The sequence below is a fragment of the Macaca nemestrina genome, chromosome 15, assembly GCF_043159975.1.
Source record: "Macaca nemestrina isolate mMacNem1 chromosome 15, mMacNem.hap1, whole genome shotgun sequence".
Lineage (NCBI taxonomy): Eukaryota > Metazoa > Chordata > Mammalia > Primates > Cercopithecidae > Macaca > Macaca nemestrina.
The window spans coordinates 54,873,423-54,894,585 of NC_092139.1; the positions used below are offsets into that span (position 1 = coordinate 54,873,423).

The 21,163-nt window shown below is 43.7% G+C and overlaps 1 protein-coding gene across 9 annotated transcripts in view; it reads left to right on the top strand.

Moving 5' to 3' along the window:
• Positions 1-20,727, top strand: part of LOC105486794 (kizuna centrosomal protein) — a 131,934-nt gene extending 111,207 nt beyond the window's left edge. For 7 of the 9 annotated variants that reach the window (XM_071079740.1, XM_011749852.3, XM_011749850.3 and 4 more), the window contains 2 exons: positions 5,833-5,876; positions 8,042-8,185. In XM_071079740.1, coding sequence (XP_070935841.1) covers positions 5,833-5,876; positions 8,042-8,139 — 142 coding nt within the window. In that variant the 3' untranslated portion in view covers positions 8,140-8,185. Of the gene's footprint in view, positions 1-2,594; positions 2,683-5,832; positions 5,877-8,041; positions 8,186-19,727 lie in introns of those variants that run through there. The other 2 variants (XR_011613597.1, XM_071079741.1) reach the window with 2 other exon arrangements.
• The last annotated feature ends 436 nt before the right edge of the window (positions 20,728-21,163 follow it).

Sequence of the window (21,163 nt, forward strand, 5' to 3'; positions counted from 1 at the left end):
GTGTGTGTGTGTGTGTGAGAGAGAGTGTGTGAGAGAGTGTGTGTGTGAATGTGTGTGTGTGTGGACACATACATTTTCAAAGGGAGACTGGTGATGACTGTGAATATGCCGTCTGCTCATGCATCTCCAGTTTCAGGAAGCAGGACCTGTGTGAACACACTTGCAGAGTCTCACTGGGGTTCTTCCCTGGCTGTTGTCTTGTCTGCTGATGGAAAGGTGTCTGGCTTCGGGCCCTGACCTTGATGAGAGCTCTTGGCACATGCTGGAGGCCTGGAACATCATCCCCCAATTCCACTGTCATCAGTTCTCAGCCAACCCCACAATTGCCTTTTCAGCCCATTTCATGGTATTTATTCTGGTGTCAGTCTCCTCACTGGAGCATGAGCACCTCAAGGGCATCGAGCGAGTCTGTCTTGTTTGCTGCTGCAGCCCCAGCACAGAGTCCGATGCCTTGCTCTGCCCCTGCTCTTGGAAGGCCTGGCTGCGGCAGTTGCCCTGGCTCTTCCCATTTCAAGGGCACCCACTTGTCAGGTTCCTCGAGGAAGAAACTTCATGCATCTCAGGCCTGTCTTCTCTCCGTCTGTCCCCAAACCTCCCATTCCTCGGCCCCTGTGCGTGAGTACTCATCACCTCCACTTAGAACCCACGGCTGCACATCACCAAACTGAGCACATGCTTTTGTTGATCCACATGTGCTGACGGTGCAGTGGCACTGCTTACTGAAGTCTGCTTTCTGCAGGCTCTCACAGGATTGTCTGCAAACTTCTCAGAACACTTCCAGGAAGGCATTGCTGTCCCCATTCCACAGACAAGAAAACTGGTGCTTGAAGAGGTAGAGAACTTGCCCAGGATCACGAGTGAGCAGAGTCTGTCTGGCCCCAGAGCTGATTCTGTCTCAGCTTCTGAAAGCAGATCACATAGCCAGGTTCTCCCTGCCCTACTGTTTTACTGCTGCTCAGGAGGCCCTGTGGGGCGGGTGTCTACAACGTGTGCATTTGTAGGAGTGTCCTGGGAAGAGCATTTTGTTCCACTTCTGCTCTGCTGCTGGCTCACTCTGTGTGTCTTAGGACACATCTCTCAACCTCTCTGGGCTCCACCACTGTACAGTGAAGGCTCTGGATTGATAATCTGTGAATGCCGTGTTCTAATTGAATAGTGGGTTTCTTCGCCTTGGGTATTCCGTGTCTCATTTTTGTCTTTACTTGTTGGCTCCACAAAGCAAAACCTACTATTGTCAGTCATCCTTACTATCTAACTTTATATTGATGTTGACTGTGTAGACCAATTCTAGCTACATTAGCCTTTTGTTTATATAAAATGAACCACTGACACGTAATTGTTACTGTTTTCCATAGCACACTGTGTCATCCTGACTCCATGTGTAGAGTGTTCACTGTGTACCAGGGCTGCTCTCAGACAAAACCTGTTCTGTTGAAGTCCTGGCTGGCCCTAACTTCTTAAGTTTAACAAGGTTGAGAACAAAAGTGACATTGATTAGCATTGGCCTAATCTGGTTTATCAATAGCAGGGGAATTTATAAGCAGTTACCAAAATGCATCCAAAATGAGATGGCTTAAGGGCTAGGTAGAGGGGGAGATGTGGTGAAGTCAGCACAGCAGAACGGCAACAAGTGAGCACCTCCCTAATGGGAATGGGGCATTCCTGGCACAGCTGGGAGAAAAAATGACCAAAGCTACTGGGAAATTCTGCAGAGATAATTGTCCCATTATTTCTTAATTAATTAAAACTAATTAATTAAATTTTTTTGAGACGGTGTCTCGCTCTGTCACCCAGGCTAGAGTGCAGTGGCGCGATCTCAGCTCACGGCAACCTCTGCCTCCCAGGTTCAAGCGATTCTCCTGCCTCAGCCTCCTGAGTAGCTGGGATTACAGGCACGTACCACCATGCCTGGCTAATTTTTGTATTATTAGTAGAGACAGAATTTCACCATGTTGACCAGGCCGATCTCGAACCCCTGACCTCAGACGATCACCCGCCTCAGCCTCCCAAAGTGCTGAGCTTACAGGCGTAAGCCACCACACCCAGCCAATTGTCCTATTCAAATGAGAAGAGTGGAACGTGGTTATATTTTAGTTTACTCAGTTAATCATCTGCAGTGTCTTGCTGAAAATGGTTTATTTTGAAGTAGGACCTCCAGTCCAGTTGTAAACTTCTAGGGAAAAAATGCCAAGTCTACCCTCCGCAGTTCCAAGAGTCGCCCTGAGCCGCGGTGCGGGGAAAGGCAGGCTCTCTGACCTGCAGCATGGGCCTCATGTGAGGCAATTCTTTACAGCAGTAATGGCCCCTGGGCCATGCCCAGGCCCCTGCCTGGGTCCATACAGCCCGCAAGCTAAGAGTGGTTTTCACATTTTAAATGGTTGGATGAAAATTAAAAGAATAATGTTTCATGACATGTGAAAGTTATATGAAATTCGAATCTCAGTGTCTATACATGAAGTTTAGTTGGAATACAGCCACATCTTTTAGTTTACAAATTGTCCATGGCTGTTTTCATGCTACAAACACAATTGAGTAGTTGTGGCAGACCGTATGGCCCTCAAAGCCTGAACTATTTACTCTCTGGTTCTTTACAGAAAACCTCTGCCTTACAAGATGAAAACTTTACTTCTACACTCTCAGCAAAGATTCAGCAGTTAGATTCCGAGCACATAAGACCACATGGTGACCGTATCCCATGGCCTACAACCTTGACTCTTTGATTTCTTTTACTTTCTGAAATGCAGTTTTGCAGTTTTGTTTTTCTTTCATCTACTCTAGTAGCCAAAGTAGTTGGCTCTGTCCAGCACACCATAGAAAGTTCTCAGGCTTCTCCATCAGCCTTGCCTTAGCTTTACATATTAGGCATGACCTAGAGAAAAAAAATGTTGACCCTAAGAATTCTGTATAATAAAAAATCAACTATGAATTGCAGGGTCACATTGACTTTCAGAGATTTTCCCAAAAGGAAAAATAATTGCCCCTTAGATATGAGAGTGGAGAACAAAACACTGAAAAGCACGCTCTGCCCGTCTCCGTGGGTAGACCATGCACCACGCACATTTAGCTCTGAAACATGTTTCCTGTGAGAAAACCAGTAACACAGACAATTAAGAACCATTACACGATTAATTCACGTTTCACTGGGATGTTTACTGGCTCCCTGTGGCTTAAATGTTCTCAAAGCCACACTGTGTAACCACAGGACAAACAGAAAAAGCAAGTTCAAGTGGCCTCATAGAGACATGGCTTCAGGAAATCATTTTTTCCTAGAGTGCCACATGCAGAAGCGAGGTCCCTGAAATGCTCAGTGGGTCACCTCCGTGGTGGGACTGAGCGTTGCTGGCTGATTGCTTTTGATGAGTTAAGTGACAACTAACACACACGCGCATAGATGGTTCTCATGTTGTTTGTGTTTACAGCCTTGTGCATGACTCTTTCCTTTTTTTTTCCCCCCCTTTAGCTTTTCTGGGTTTTTATTTTTATTTTTTTCTTTGCCAGCAGGGAAGCCAAAGAAACTTAAACTTTATTCTGAAGTGCAATATTAAATAGAAATATGTAAATCAAGTATTATATAATTGAATATTGATCAAATGCCTTTAAGCAGGGCCCTATGCTTAGTGAGGTTCACTTGTTCATTCCAAGTGACCATACTAAACACCTGTTAAGTGCTGTGCACCACGTTACCCAAGTGAGCTGAAACAGGTGTGGTCACTGCCCGCATGGAGCTTGCAGTTCAGAGGGGGAGGAGTGGCACATCTGTTCGCTGCACAAGTGGATGTGAGACAGCAACTTGACGAGGACTCAGTGGTGAAGATAGGGAGTCAGAAGTGGGAAGACTCCAGGAGGACAGCACGACACTCCTGGGGGATCCACCTTGGAGGCACTGCTTGAGATTTAGGTCTTTGTGCAGAAATCAGTGGAAAGGCATTGAAGAATTTTAAGCAAGGAAGTGGAGTGACCAGATTTGCATTTCAGAAAGCTCACTCTCATTGCCTAGTGGGAAATGGATTGTAGGGGACAAGATGAGTGTGTGTCACTAGTTAGGAAGTTGTTGCAGAGAAAGAAAGCAAGAGCTGATAGTTTTGTTGCCCAGTGTGCTGGCAGTGCCCAGGGAACTGGCGAGGACTGCAGGAAGTATTGTGGGGAGGTGGGGGAATTGGCAGGACCGAGGGCCAGACTGGGTGTGGAGGAAGGAGGAGTGGAGACTGGAGAGGGGCTTGGGGGGACTAGTGGGTCGGGGGTACCATTTGCTGAGATGGAGCTGAGCTCACCTGCCACTGTGTCCTCAGTGTACACAGGCCTCAGCTCCGTGTCAGGGGCTCTCTGCTGCCACACCTTGTTCCTCAGTCCTGGCCTGTGAAGGCCTCTGCCTTTGGAGGTGCCTGGCTTCCTCTGTGGTCCTGCAGCTCCCCCGATTGCCTGCCACAGTGCCCTCGTCCTCCCAGCTGGCAAAGATTTCTCCTGTTCCCCCTGTGGCTCTTCTTATATGGACTGTGGCTGGCAAATTAGCCTCTTTCCACCCCTCCTAGCATTTTTATAATCCACCCTCTCCTGCAGCACCTAGCCCAGTGTCCTCAGATAGCGGGAGGTGGGGAAATAATAGACATCCCTGCGGTTGCATTTAGTGTGTGTGTGATGTGTGTGTCACTTTCTGTAAAACGGGTTCTTTCAGGCTCACCTCACTGGCAGGTCCCCACAATCCTGGCAGCTCCAGGACTGTCAGTCAGCTGCTGGCCTTTCCAGATGCTCGTAGGGGTCTTCCATGCTTCATGGAGAAATGGCTGTGAGTGCTACTCAGTCATGGCAATTAAAGAAACAGGCACTAAATTTAAAGGGAACACTGAAAGATAGCCTAGAAAACAATACATTAGCGAAGCATGTTGTTCTGAAAAAACAGTAAATTATAGCAAAAGGTAGATTTTTAAGCCAAAAGTCAACCAGACTTGGCCCAAAGGGAAGGAAAAGATATTTGCAGGGTTTCCTTTGTCAGAAGAGCAAGGCCCTGGCCTTGAGAAGGGCAATGGTGGTACGTGGGGTAGCGCAAAGCGTCAAACTATGCACCAAGAATGGTTTCTCTACCAACATCTCCTGTGACCATTCAGGCAATTCTTAAAAAATCTCAGCATCATAAAACATTCGAGTGCTGCTCCCTGGGGAGACTTTTAAATTCATTAAAATTGCAAAAACTCCTGAAAAGGCACACAGAGAAATCATATCCTGTGGAGCCAGTTTTCTTGCCATATTGGCCTCAGTCGAGAAGTCACTCGGTCCTGGATGCCATGAACACTAGCATTTGTATGACACTTGCAGTGCCCTCTACCAGGTGTTGGTGTTGAACTCCTTCCTTAGGCTGTTAGTACTGCTGCCACTGGTTTGACTCAGTATTTTAACTTCCTTACCAACATCCTGAATTCCCTGCTGTCAGTGTTTCATTTTTAGCTTGCCTGAAAGCACTAAAGCTTCACGCATCAGTGTCTTCCAGAAGACTGTTGAGGGAAACCGGTCCTCTGCCTCAGGGGCCCATGCGATCATCCTCCCCCAAGAACACAGGGCCCTACACAGGCACAGCTCAGCAGCGCGGGGTGGGCCATGCAGACCTGCTGAGGGGACACACCCAGGACGGGAGCAATGCTATTGAGTAGCGACCCTCCCAGCAAGGCCACGCTGCATCCCGATATTTTCCCTTTACTTTTAAACTCTGGGAAGTAAGTGTAAAGTTCTGGCCTCCAGTGAATCAAAGTGCTCCTTCTCTAATGCATTCATTATGAAAATACTAGTTTCATTGTCTTTTTTTTTTTTTTCCAGAACTTAGACTGTTTCTTTATTTTGCAGGCATGAAAACAAAAAGAAACCCATGATCAAGTTAAAATCTAATGGTGAGAGAGATAATCGGACAACAGATTTTCTTTTTGTGTTTTAACCAAAAAACTCTGTGACATGCATTTGTTGTTTACACCCTCATGTGAGTCCTGAAGCGGGCATGCTCACAGGGACTGCCATTGCAGTTCTCCCTGGGGTGGAGCCTGAGGGCTTCTGGAGGCTCCGTTCTTCACAGACAGGACCACACAGGTGCCATGGACCTCAGGGGCAGAGCATTGTAATTTGCAAGTATGAATTTGCAGGGCATCCTGGCCTCCATGTCTAATTAATTATCGGCACCATGTATTTTACCAATAAAATGTTTCTTGACTCTCCCCATCCTCGGAAGCACCCATTGCTCATGACTGGACAGGCTCTTGGAGTAACTCTAACTGGTTTCCTCATACCGAGTTCCTCCCAGCTCTTGACTGTCCTTCACCTGGCCACCAGCCTCCAGACCCTGGCTTCCCCCGACCTTCCTGTGTAAGGACTGCCGATGCCTCCCCGTGCCTGCAGTGTAGTCTGAGCTTTCTCCATTCCTGGAAGGCCTCAGCTCTGCTCTCCAGCTTATTCCTCCCAAGGTCCCCTGTTTGGGTCAAACCACAGTCAGCTTTTTTCAGCTGTACCACACCTATGCCTCTGTACCTTTGCCCGTGTTGTTCCTTCTCTAGGGAGTTCCTTTTCCTTCTCCTCAGCCCAGTGAGCTCCTATTCATCCTTCAACCCCCCGCTCACAGGAAAAATCTAGCCTGCCTTCTACCCTAACACTGTGGCATATCCCCTGCCCAGCTTGGGCTCTCTCAGCTCCTGTCTTCTTAAACTGCTTATACCTTAAATTAAAGGTATAATTCGATTAATAGTTTTACTGCCAATAACAAAAATACCTACTATTTATTTAGCACCCACTTTGCTAACGCAGCGTGGAAACGAATTCAGAGCGGCTGTAGAACCTAGGCCTAGGAATCTGCATTTTCAGCAAGCACCCCAGTGTGAATCACTCTTCTAGAAGGACAGCTACCTACTGTGGGGGAGACAAGTACCCAGTGGGTTGTGATGGAGAGTACGGGCTTGAGTCAGATGACTTGGGTGGGACTCCCAGCTTGGCTACTCACAGGCAGTGATTGTGGCCAATTTCTTAACCCCCTCAGTGCCCATTTGTTTGCTCAGTGAAATGGAAACATTAATACTTACCTTGCCAGACTGGTGTGAGGATGAGATCGGGTCGCATATGAGAAGTCAGCACAGAGCTGGCAGGTGTTGCCATGCGGGTGTCCACAGAGTTAGGGGATTGTTGATGCGGTAGACGTGATGCACTCCACCACCACATCCTGCCAGACCACCCACAGGGCACCTCAGCTCCAATTCACAACGCCCACAGCTTCCTGCACCAAGCAGCTGTGTCTCTCTGCCTGAGGGCTTTCTCTGGCTGCAGGAGCATGCTCAGCCCTCACAAGGCAGCCCAGAGTACCACAGAGTTGATGCCCTGGGTTGAGAGCAACCCTCAACCAACAGAGGCAAGTTGGTGGATCAGTAACCCCGCTCCCTTGCTCTTCACTGGGACAACCTTGGGGAGAGTTCTGCAGTCTCTCAGGGGGCCCCAGCAGGCTGAGCCCTGCCTGTCCACTCACTGCCAGGCACCCACTCATCATCATACCCTTCATTGGCTTCCTGTCCTCCTTGTTACACTGTCTCCATGGTTCCTGGGTTCACCTCTCAAGTAAATGATGTGAACCAAAGCCCTGTCTCAGGCTAACCATCTCTGCTTATTCCTCTGTCACGTCTTTCCCTTCTCCTCTCTACTCTCATAAAGAAGAATGGGAGATAAAAGTGGAGGGACAGCTGAGGTGGGATGGCATCAGGCTGATACAGCACACCAGGGAACCCTGCTTCCATGTAACCCTGACTTTAAATCCCTATCCTGTAATAAAGAGTTGGGCACAACAGAAGGGAAAAGGAAGTATTCTGCAAATTGTTTTGCATAACAGTGCATAGGACACACTTTGTGTAATCTGTGCAGTGTGACATGCATTTGGGTGTGTCTGGTCAGGTACATCACGTGGTGTCCCTGTTAGGCATTTTGCAGACCGACACTCCGCTTAACCAGTCCTTCCGTGCTCTGCTGTTTTGTAAGCTCTTAACCAGAGTGCAGAAATGTTAAATGACTGTCTGGTTTTATTTTCCAGCCCTCTGGGATGAGTCTGACGACAGTAACTCAGAAATTGAGGCTGCTTTACGCCCTAGAAACCATAACACCGATGATTCTGATGATTTTTATGACTAACATGCTGTGACATCTGTTGTAAATAAAGTCTTTAAACAAACTGAAACCCTGTGTTCATATGTGATGTCCAAAATGAATATGTTCTTTTAAGTTTTCTAATTGTTTCATAGGAAAACTTAGGACTACATTGCTATTCAAGTGAAATTTTATGACATAAATATGAACTTGCATATTCATTTTTAAGTGTCATCATGAAGCAAAGTGATAAATGCAATGCCCATCAAAATTCAAGGTAGTTTCTATGTTACGAATTAGCCAACTGATCTTAAATTCATGTGGAATTCAAGAGACTCAGAATAGCCAAAACAATCTTGAAAAAGAAATACAGTTGGGAGGCTGAGGCCGGTGGATCACTTGAGGTCAGGAGTTCGAGACCAGCCTGGCCAACATGATGAAACCCCATCTCTACTAAAAATAGAAAAATTAGCCAGGTGTGGTGGCATGCACCTGTAATCCCAGGTGCTTAGGAGGCTGAGGCAGGAGAATCGCCTGAAGCTGGGAGGCAAAGGTTGCAATGAGCCGAGATCACGCCACTACACTCCATCCTGGGTGACAGAGCAAGACTCCATCTCAAAAAAAAAAAAAAAAAAAAACCATTGGATTTCTCACATTTCTTTATTTCAAAACTTACTGAAAAGCTACAGTAATTGAGATACTGTGGTACTAGATAAACAGAAATCAATGGAATATTGACTGTTGATTCATATGTATCTAGAATTGAGAATACAAAAACAAACTGTCACACTTAGGTAAATTAATTTTTGACAAGGGTGACAATTTCTGCTACTCAATGGGGTAAAGAATAGTCTTTTCAACAAATGATGCTGGGACAAATGGATAGCCACATGCAAAAGAATGATCTTGGATCCCTACCTCACACTATGTACAAAAATTAACCAAAATGGATCAAGAACCTAAATATAAGAGCTAAAACTATAAAACTGTTAGAAGTAAACATAGGTGGCCAGGCACGGTGGCTTATGCCTGTAATCCCAGCACTTTAGGAGACTGAGGCAGGCAGATCGCCTGAGGTCAGGAATTCAAGACCAGCCTGGCCAACATGGTGAAACCCCGTCTCTACTAAAAATACAAAAATTAGCCAGGCATGGTGGCAGGCACCTATAATTCCAGCTACCTGAGAGGTTGAGGCAGGAGAATCGGTTGAACCTGAGAGACGAAGGTTGTAGTGAGCCAAGATCACACCATTGCACTCCAACCTGGGTGACAAGAACAAGACTTGGTCTCAAAAAAAAAAAAAGAAGTAAACGTGTAAATTTATCTAACCTTGGATTAGGCAACAGTTTCTTAGATATGACCGCAAAGGCTTAGATGTGGTTGCAAAAGATACCATCAAAGTTAAGGCCAGGTGCAGTGGCTCATGCCTGTAATCCTGGCACTTTGGGTGGTCAAGGTGGGTGGATCATTTGAGGTCAGGAGTTTGAGACCAGCCTGGCCAACATGGTGAAACCCCATCTCCACTAAAAATACAAAAAGCCGGGCATAGTGGCACATACCTCTAGTCCCAGCAACTCGGGAAGCTGAGGCAGGAGAATCGCTTGAACCCAGGAGGTGGAGGTTGCAGTGAGCCAAGAGAGTGCCACTGCACTCCGGCCTGGGTGACAGAATGAGACTCCATTTCAAAAAAAAAAAAAAGTGAGTGAAAAAACAATCTATGGAATGAGAAAATATTTGCAAATTATACATCTAAAAATGGACTTGTATCCAGAAATACATAAATAACTCTTATGACTCAATAACAAAAAGACAACCCAATTTCTAAAATGGGCAAAGGATCTGAATAGATATTTCTCCAAAGAAGATACACAAATGGCCAATAGGATGCGTGGCATCATTGGTCTTCAAGGAAGTGCAAATCAAAACTACAGTGAGGTACCCCTTCATGCCATCTAGCGTGACTGGAATCAAAAAGGCAGGTAACAAGTGATGAAGAGGTGGAGAAATCGCTGGCAGGGATGTGAAATGGTGCAGCAACTTTGATAAACACTCTGGTAGTTCCTGAAAAGGTTAAACATAGAGGGATTATTACCTAATGATTCTCCTCCAAGAGAAATGAAAACATATCTACACAAAAACTTGTACAGGAATGTGTACAGAAGAATTATTCGTAAGAGCCAAAGAGTGGAAACAACCCAAATGTCCATCACTTATAAATGGATAAACAGAATATCCATAGAATAGAATATCATTCATCAGTAAAAAGGCATGGAGTACTAATCCATGCTACAACATGGGTGAACCTTGAAAACATTATTCTAAGTGAAAGAAGTCACTCACAAAAGACCACATAATGTCAGATTCATTTCTATGCAGTGTCTAGGGTAGGAAAATCCATTGACAGATGAGTGGTTGTCTAGGCCTGGGGTCGGGAGAGGAGTGACTGCTGATAGGAGGAGTTTTGGGAGGGATAATGAAAATGTCCTAAAATTCATTGTGCTGATGACTGTATAATTCTGTGGATACACCGAAAACCATTGAATTGTACACTTTAAATAGGTGAATTATATGCTATGTAAATTACATGTCAATACTGTTTAGAAAAAGGAAATTGGTAATTCATACATATTGGGGTCTAGTGACTCGAGTGACTACAGGCAACTCTTGGTGCAACACTTTCTTTTAAATGGTCACTTTAGTCAATGTCAGAAGTTAATTGTGCAACTCAGGAGCCTGGGGGTCATGGTGGGTCATGTGACTACTCTGGCTTCCTTTGGGCCCTCAGAATCTCTGAAACTGAAATGATTTTTAAAGCATTGTGTTTCGTTTTTAAATCACCTCCTGCTTGTCACTCACCCTGCTCAAGAACTTGGGAGTTGTCCTTGATTCACTCCTTTATTCTTCCTTCTCTTCACTCAAATTACCAAGGCCCTTCCTGTCTCTTCCCTGCCATCATCACCATCTGCATCTGAGCCTTCACACCTGAGTTTCTGCAGCAGCTGTCTTGATATTGCCCTTGGCAACTAAGAAAAATCCTGCCATGGGTTTCCTTTTTCTTTCTTCTTAAAAAGGTATAATTTGTGTATTATTAATTTGCTAATAAAACAGCTGCTATTTATTGAGCACCCTATTATGTCCCAGACACTTTGCTTGCTTAGCATAGAAACCCAGAGCTGATGCAGAGACTAGGAATCTGCATTTTTAGCAGGCACCCCTGTGGGAATCACTCTTCTAGAAAGACAACTATCTACTGTGGGGAAATAAATTCAACTCTGAAATCCGTGTTTTTATCTATCTGATGGGAGGCAAGGAATGTTGGCTGTTTGGTTTTTCTGTTTTGTTTTGTTTTTTTCTTTTCTATTTTTTTCTTTTTTGCATTATGTTGTTCTGGCTTAGTTGTTTGTTCTAATAAGAAAATATTTCATTCTTTGGTTTTTAAAACTTTTAAGCTTTATACTCCAGCATTGTTTTTCTATATTCTCTCTTCCCTATCCACCATTATTAAATAATGGGAGTTGACTCTAATGGTAATTCTGCACATAAATAAGGGGGTACATTATGGCTCAAAGCACACGATGGAAAGATTTAGAATCATGCCATTTTAGGACTGGAAAAGCTTTTAGAGATCACATGGTCTTTGAAGTTTAGAGTCAAAAAGGACATTATTCATCAAAACTTCTCATTTTAGAAAACTTGGTCAAAAGTGATACATAAATAAGGCAGCCAAGTGAAGAGCAATATGGATACTAAGTTGTCAGTAACGCTAAGAAGGCAAGGAAGGAGAAGTGTGCCTGGCAAGGATTGAAGTTAAATGGAAACACATGGCTTGCTTTGGCCAATGCAATGTGAACACAAGTAACTGATGCCACTTTTGGTGAGAAGGTTTAGTGCTATGTGTGATTCTCTGTGTCCTCTTTCCTGGGTCAGCAGCCATGGCAGCATGGGACAAGTGGAGCCTGCATCAGCCTGGGTGCCTCAGTGACTGGGACGGGCAGACCTCCCCGCTGATCATGTTCGCACCACTGGAATTGGGAGGTTGTTACCACAGGAAAATTCTGGCCTAGCCTGACCAATATACTATTCTTCCATTTATGTATATTCTTTTCTTTTCTTTTTTTCCTTTTTTTTTTTTTTTTTTGTGTGTGTGTGTGTGTGTGAGTGAGACAGAGTCTCACTCGGTCGCCCAGGCTGGAGTGCAGTGGCAGGATCTCAGCTCACCGCAACCTCCACCTCCCGAGTAGCTGGGATCCGAGTAGCTGGGATCACAGGTATGTGCCACCATGCCTGACTAATTTATATATTTTTAGTAGAGAGGGTTTCACCGTATTGGCCAAGCTGTTCTCGAACTCCTGACCTCAAGTGATCTGCCCTCCTCTGCGTCCCAAAATGCTGGGATTACAGGTGTGAGCCACCACGCCCAGCCATTTATGTATATTCTGATTAGGCCACGTGTAATTTAATTTTGGAGTGGTGAGACTTGCAAGGTTTCCTAAATGCTCACTGAATAAACATTACACCTTTAAGATTTTTTTAAAGAAAATTTGATACTGAATAAAGAACATCTTTTTTCCTTTTTCCAGTTGAGAACCTGAAGTGTCTGTGGTTAGACTATTTCTAAATGAAGTGTTAACAGTTACAGTTGCAGAAGGTGAGGAACAAGTTGCACACCTTGGGGCAGGGGTTGTGGGACGTTTTTAGAACTGAGCTATGGTAGCCAATAAATGGGAGCCTGTTGACAGGAAAAACTCCAGAAACCACAGCCTGCAGGGAAGCCCTCTGTGGTCTCTGGAAAGCAGGCACAGCATCTGGAGCATTTCTCTGGGTATCTGTATATATCTCAACTGGAAAATAGCAAATGAACTGGGTTCCTCCAACCATCTGACCCAAGAGGTAGAACTGAATTCTCCCTCCTCTCCCCATTTCTGATGTGGGCTGGACTTAGTGACTCACTTCCACAGAATAGAGATGGAAAGGGGGAAATAGTCATGGTACAGTGGAGAAACCTGCCTGACACCACCCTGCGTGATGAAGGTTAACACCCATGAGTGATGACTCGTGTGGCTATCTGGAACCCTGACATGCTGCCAGGAGACGGGCACTTCTCCTCTACAGTGTTCTTTCTGAAAACTCTTAACCACAGCCTAATCATGAAAAATATCAGATCACCTCGGGACATTTGACAAAACACACAGCCTTTACTCCACAAAACAGACAATGTCATGAAAAGCAAGGAAACACTAAGAAACTTCCACAGACCAGAGGAGAAAGAGACATGACAACTAAAATGCATTGTGGAGCCCTGGTGGGATCCTCGAACAAAAAAAAAAAAAAAAAAAAGACATTCGTGGAAAATCTGTGGAAATGTGAATAAAGTCTGGAGTATAATATTAATGTACCATGTTGGTTTCCTAGTTTTGACAAATGTGCCACAGCAATGTAAGCTGATAATATTAAGGGCAACTGAAACTGGGCTAGGGCTATATAAGAAATCTGCATTATCTTTGCAACAAATCTAGAATTATTCCACATAAACTACCCTCCGTCAATAAATGTTATTGACACTTGGGTGACACCATTCCACACTTTTTCTATGCGCTTATGATTTTTCGTTCTCTTAAATGTTTCTATTTTTAATCTAAAACTTACCAGGCTTATAGGATTGATACCCACTAAGGAAACAAAACAGGCCTGGTAGGCCTTCAACCAGGGCGCTACCTTGCTATGTGTCAGCAATGCTGATGGGGTATACAGAGTCCTAAGTCTTAACATCTTTTACCTAGAGATCACGTGCTGCACTGGTGATCGTCCAGAAGAAAGCCTAGGTTTGGTGCTAGTCTTTAAAACTTTGCTAACCGTTTTCTTACTTCATAGCAGTAGAGTAGGCCTAGGGCCCCACACTAGTAGCAAGCAAAATTTTCCAGCTAAAATTTAACCTTTTGTTTTTCTTTTTAGTTCCTTTCTATTTATCTCAAATGACTCTGGTTTAAAATGTATAGGAGTGGCCAGGCACGGTGGCTCATGCCTGTAATTCCAGCTACACAGGAGGCTGAGGTGGAAGGATCACTGAGTCTGGGGAGGTCAAGGCTGCAGTGAACCATGATCGTGCCACTACACTCCAGCCTGAGCAACAGAATGAGGCCCTGACAAAATAAAAGTAAAATAAAATGGATAGCAGGGATATAAAGTTCCCTTTTAAAATACATTTTAGGGAAAAAGAAAATTGACCTTCAAAAATAAGCTAAAAAAAAAAAATAATAGAACAAATGCTAGGAGGGCATGACCAAGTGGAAGGAGGGGAAAGCGCTCTGTTACCCTCACCAAACACCTCCCTGATGTATATTGGGGTTTCCAGAGGATCAGGCTTCATGGGAAGGTCACACATGGGGCCCATGGCTAGTCCTGTTTCCCAGGTGAAAGCACTGTCACTATCACAGCGTAAGTTAATAACGCGATCTGCCCATTGATAAAGCAAACTTTTGTGAGTTTGATGAACATGTGGATACTGTGAACTGGTGAAGCACCAGGACTCACAGTGTTAAGGACTCTCAGCTCTAGATCTGGGGTAGTCACTCCCCACCAACTCCCAACTGAAATTCAGATGCAGCTTTAGTATTTGGTCATTCTGCAGTCCTTTCCACCACCCCCGCCCCCCGAGTAAAGGATATTTTTGGTTTTTTTTTTTGTTTTTGTTGTATATACTTTAAGTTCTGGGGTACACGTGCAGAACGTGCAGTTTTGTTACATAGATATATACGTGCCATGGTGGTTTGCTGCACCATCAACCCGTCATCTACATTAGGTATTTCTCCTAATGCTATCCCTCCCCTAGTCCCCCACCTCCTGACAGGCCCCAATGTGTGATGTTCCCCTCCCGGTGTCCATGTGTCCCCATTGTTCAACTCCCACTTATGAATGAGAACATGCAATGTTTGGTTTTCTGTCCTTGTGATAGCTTGCTGAGAATGATGGTTTCCATCTTCATCCATGTCCCCGCAAAGGACATGAACTCATTTTTTTTACGGCTGCATAGTATTCCATGGTGTATATGTGCCACATTTTCTTTATCCAGTCTGTCATTGATGGACATTTGGGTTGGTTCCAAGTCTTTGCTCTTGTGAATAGTGTCACAGTAAACATACATATGCATGTGTCTTTATAGCAGACAGTGTGGCAGTTCCTCAAGGATCTAGCTAGAAATACCATTTGACCCAGCAATCTCATTACTGGGTATACACCCAAAGAATTATAAACCTCAGTCCTTTTCGGACACTCCCCGTGTGTGGGCCCTTGTTATGCTAGTCACTTGGAATGCAGAGATGAATGTAGCACAGTCACTGACCTTGGGATACTCACACTCCAAGAAAGGAGAAAAAGCCTGAAGCATGGTGCATTACATACATGATGGTGGGAATGATGCCCCTGACATACAATGGGATGCATCCTGACAACCTTATCATAAGTCAAAAATAGAGGTAAGTTGAAATGCATTAAGTAATCCCATCATGAGGTCAAAAATTTTAAACCATTGTAAATTAGGGACCATCTGTGTATGTCCCCAAAGCTGAGAGGAGTGAAAAAGAATTTCTCCTAAGGTAGATTTAAGAAAGTTTCACATGGGAGGTGGCATTTATACAAGATGGAGTGAATCTGGAGGCACAGGGGACATAGGCAGAGAAATGGCACCTGCAAGGTTCAGTGGCACAAAGGAATGTGTGTAAATTAAGCCTGATTAATCGTCGCATGTAGCAGCATAAGGAACATGTGCAGCGAGGTGAGGGCTGAGTCCATGAAGGTAGGTGGAAGTAACTGAGAAAGGAGTAACTGCAGATTGGAAGGGCGGAGACAGAGTATTCATTATTCATAGACAATATGGTTGTTAACAAAGAAAATCAAGAGACTTTGAGGGCTACACCTTAGAACCAGTGAGAGGTCGGCAAGATGGGTAGATATAAGGGAGTGTTAGGGTGGTTTTGTAATGGTAGTTGCCTGTAATCCCAGCTACTCTGGAGGCTGAGGCAGGAGAATCGCTTGAACCCAGGAGGCGGAGCTTGCAGTGAGCCAAGATTGCGCCACTGCCCTCCAGCCTGGGCGACAGAGCAAGACTCCATCTCAAAAAAAAGAAAAAGAAAAAAAAAAAAAAAAAAGGAATCGTAGTTACCTCTTAATTGATCCAAAAGCCAATGCGATTTCAATCAAAATCCCAACAGGTCTTCCAGGTACTTGACAAGCTGGTCATAAAACTCAGAAGGAATTTAAAAGGACAAAATGTTGAAGACAATTTTGAAGAATAAAGAGGAGTCTTGCTATAGCAGAAATCAAGATTTATTATAAAGAGCAGTAATTAGGCCATGTGGTATTGACTCAGGGATAGAAACATGGAACAGAATGCAGGCTCTAGAAATATTCCCAGGCGTGAGAACTGGGTGTGGGATCGACGTAGTATTAGAAATCAGTGAGGTGATCACCAACTTCCCAGTCAGGGATGGACCAACTGGCAAGACACATGGCAAAACAGAAAATTAAATTTCCACTTCATCCCTAACACGAAAGAAATTCGTGCTGGGATAAAGAACTAAATATGAAAAAGAAAACTTTAAAACTTTTAAAGAAAAAAAATAAGTATTTTTATGACTTTGAAGCAAGGAAGAATTTCTTAGCCAAGACAGAAGCAGCACAAACTCATAAAAATATTGATAAATATCACAACATTAAAATTTAAAACTTCTGCGGCTGAGCACTGTGGCTTATGCCTGTAATCCCAGCACTTTGGGAGGCTGAGGCAGGTAGATGGCTTGAGCCCAGGAGTTTGACACCAGCCTAGGTAACATGGCGGAACCCCGTCTCTACCAAAAATAGAAAAATTAGTCAGGTGTGGTGGTGTGCTCCTGGAGTCCCAGCCTCTAGGGAGTCTGAGGTGGGAGGATCAATTCAGCCTGGGAGGGCAAGGCTGCAGTGAGGTGAGATCACTGCCTGCCATCCTGGGTGACAGAGGAAGACCCCGAAAAGAGAGAGAGGAAGGAAGGAAGGGAGGGAGGGAGGGAGGGAGGGAGGGAGGGAGGGAGGGAGGGAAAAGAAAGAAAAAGAAAGAAAGAAAAAGAGAAAGAAAGAAAAGTTTTAAAACTCTGCTGTGTGACAAAAATGCCAACAAAAAAAGACAAATCATTGTCTGGAGGGTGACATTTCTAGGATATATATCCATCAAAGACCTGTATGTGGAATACATAAAGAACTACGTACTGAGAAAAATACAACTCAGTAGAAAAACACAAAGGATCAGAATGAGAAGTTCATAGGAAACGAAATTCAGATGATCAGTAAATGTAAAAGATTCTTGAACTCACTAGCATAAACTGTAAAAGTGACACATGATAAGGTGCCATTCCATACCCAACAGACTGGCAGAGAGTGAGAGGCAGGTCACACTGACAATTGGGAAGGACTTCAGGGAAGAGGGACTTTGGCAGTGTGAAGAGCCCATTTGCAACATCAAGTGAAGTTATAGACAGGCATGTCCTGACTCAGCAACTCCATTTCTAAATGTATACTCTAGAGCCACGCTACCCAGCACAGTCATCACCAGCCACATATAACTTGAGCACTTGAAACATGACCTGTCCAAATTATGAGACACACACTGGATTTGAAGACTTGGTCTGCAAGAAATAACGTAAACTATTTTATTAATGTTTATATTGTTCATATCTTGAAATGGATATATTGGATATATTGGGTTAAATGTAGCATCAAAATTAATTTCAACGGTTTCTTTTTTTACCTGTTTCTTTTTGCTTTTTTTTTTTTTTTTTTTTTGAAACAGAGTTTCACTCTTGTTGCTCAGGCTGGAGTGCAATAGCGTGATCTCAGCTCACTGCAACCCCCGCCTCCTGGGTTCAAGCGATTCTCCTGCCTCAGCCTCCCGAGTAGCTGGGATTACAGGCATGCACCATGACACCCAGATAATTCTGTATTTTTAGTAGAGACGGGGTTTCTCCATGTTGGTCAGGCTGGTCTTGAACTCCCGACTTCAGTTGATCTGCCCACCTCGGCCTCCCAAAGTACTGGGATTATAGTGTGAGCCGCCATGCCCAGCCTCTTTTTGCATTTTCTAATGTAGCTACTAGAAAATTTAAAATTACATATGTGATTTGCATTTGTGGTTCTATTATATTTCTATTGGCCAAAGCTGCTATAGAGAATTCTGGCCATTGTACACAAAGACATGTCCAAAATTTAATTGTGGATTGTTTGAAATAGGAAAATTTGCAAGCATTTGGGCCCAGGGACAGGAAAATGATAAGAAACACATTGCTGGAGGATTTCTACAGCTAAGGAAACATATGTAAAAGTGAAAAAAGAAAAACAAAAATAATGTGTACAATTGAAAACAAAGTAATTCAATGTGTCACTTAAAGATAGAGAGGAAAGGACTCATATAGAATAAAAGTATAAAAACATGGATGGAAGGGTTTTGTGAGCGCTTCAAGAAAGCGATTAGCTCTGGGGAAGAAAAAAGAATAGGGTGGGTGGTACACAGAGAATTTCAATTCATCAGTAGCGGCTTACTTTCTTAAGCAACTTGGCCAGGCACGGTGGCTCACACCTGTAATCTCAGCACTTTGGGAAGCTGAGGCAAGCAGATCCCTTGAGCCCAGGAGTTCAAGACCAGCTTGGCAAGCATGGCAAAACCCAGTCTCTAGGAAAAAAAAAAAAATACAAAAACTAGCCAGGCATGGTGGCACAGGCCTGTTGCCCCAGCTACTCCAGAGACAGGTGGGAGGACTGCTTGAGTCTGGGAAGCAGAGGTTGCAGTGAGGCGACATCGCACCACTGCATTCCAGCCTGGGCAATAATAGAATGAGACCTTGTCTCAAAAACAACAACAACAACAACAAAAACCCAAATACTCTCTCAGCTTCATGTACTTGTGAATGTAGAAAGACATAAGACATAGATAGTCTTCAGTTATATCATTGATCACCACTAATTTTTAAACAATTTTCCAATGATTGCGTGCTATGAAAATGTAAAATGGTATATATTATTCACCCTGTAATTTTGGTTTATTTTCTTTTAGACTTTTTCCGTTGTATATTTTTTGGAACAGTTTTAATATGTTCACTTATCACTTACCCTGACTTTTGACACCTAGTGTTATAAATGTTACTTATGTTTACATAGCAAAAAAAAAAAAAAAAAAAACCATATGGTCTAGGCAAATACGGCAAAGTATCAACATTTATCAAATATTTGTCAAATATGGGTGGTGGCTACATGTTATTTGTTATGCTTTTCTCTGAATTTTTGTGTGTTTAAAATAGTTCGTAATTTTAAAAAAGAAACAGGTCATGAAGAGTGTTATATTGATGCTAAGGAATTTGAACTTTATTCTATTGGCCAATATTTGGAAGCCACTGAAGACTTTTAAACAGGGGATGAGACTTCCGTCTTGAGAGACCATTTGTATTCTGACAATCTCATTTTAGGTTCATCAAGTCCACTAGCTAATAAAAGTCAAGAACAAAAATCACCATATTTTATTGCTTCTGGCACAGTTTTCTTCACATTTTAACAATTCTGAAATTGGAATGCATCTCACTGGTCACACAACAGTCGTGGCATTGTTGTCATTGCAGAAAGGGTATCAGCTGCTTCGACAGAAGTCCTGGGGACAATAGTGGAGAACTCTGACATGCTGCATCACCAGTGTGCTTCATGGCACCGTGGATGACATCACATGGGGAAAGTGACATCTGCCACTCAGAATCAAAAAGCGATTTGGAAGAGGCAAGTTTGATATGTGAAGGAGTTTTGGGAAAGCATTAACTCATTTGGTTGGCCTGTATTTTTTTTTATATACATGCATAAGAGTGAAAATTTTTTTCTTTCTTAATTTTTTAAAATTATGGTAAAATACACATAAAATGTACCATCTTAACCATTACCAAGCATACAGTTCAGTGGCATTAGGTATAGTCACACTGTTGTGGAACCATCACCACCATCCAGCCCCAGATCTTTCTCATCTTGTAAAACTAAACTTCTGTACCCATTAAACAATAACTGCCCATTCCCCTTTTCCTCCAGTCCCTGGCAACCACATTCTAACTTTCTTTTTTTTTCTTTGAGACGGAGTCTCACTCTATCACCCAGGCTGGAGTGCAATGACACTGTGTCAGCTCACTGCAACCTCCACCTCCTGGGTTCAAGCAATTCTCCTGCCTCAGCCTCCCTAGTAGCTGGGATTACAGACACCCACCACCACACCTGGTTAATTTTTAAAAAATATTTTCAGTAGAGACGGGGTTTCACCATGTTGGCCAGGCTGGTCTCGAACTCCTGATCTCAGGTGACCCGCCCACCTCGGCCTCCCAAAGTGCTGGGATTATAGGCATGAGCCATTGTACCCGGCCCCCTAACTTTCTATCTCTATGAATTTGCCTACTCTAGGTACCTCAGTTAGGTGGAATCATACAATACCTGTCTTATTTCACTTAGCATCATGTTCTCAAGGTTCATCTACACTGTAGCCTGTGTCAGAATTTCTTTCCTTTGTAAGGCTGAAAAATACTTGAATGTATGTACCACATTTTGCTTATCCATTTATCCATGAATAAACACCTGGGTTTGCTTCTGCCTTTTGGCTCTTGTGAATAATGCTGCTATGAATATGGCTGTACAAATATCTCTTTGAGACCCTTGTTTCAATTCTTTTGGGCAAATACCCAGAAGTGGAGTTGCAGGATATGAATCATATCTATTTTTAATTTTTGAGAAACTGTCAGACTGTTTTTCATCATGACTGTGCCATTTTACATTCCCCCCAACAGTGCACAGATCCCAATTTCTCCACATCCTCACCAACACTTTTTTCTTTTTTTTAAAAAAATAGTATCCATCTGTATTAGTCTGCTCTCCCATTGCTAATAAAGACATACCAGAGACTGGGTAAATGATAAAGGAAAGAGTTTTAATGGACTCATAGTTCCACATGGCTGAGGAGGCCTCAAAATCACAGCAGAAGGAGAATGAGGAACAAAGTCACGTCTTACATGGAAGTAGCGAAGAGAGT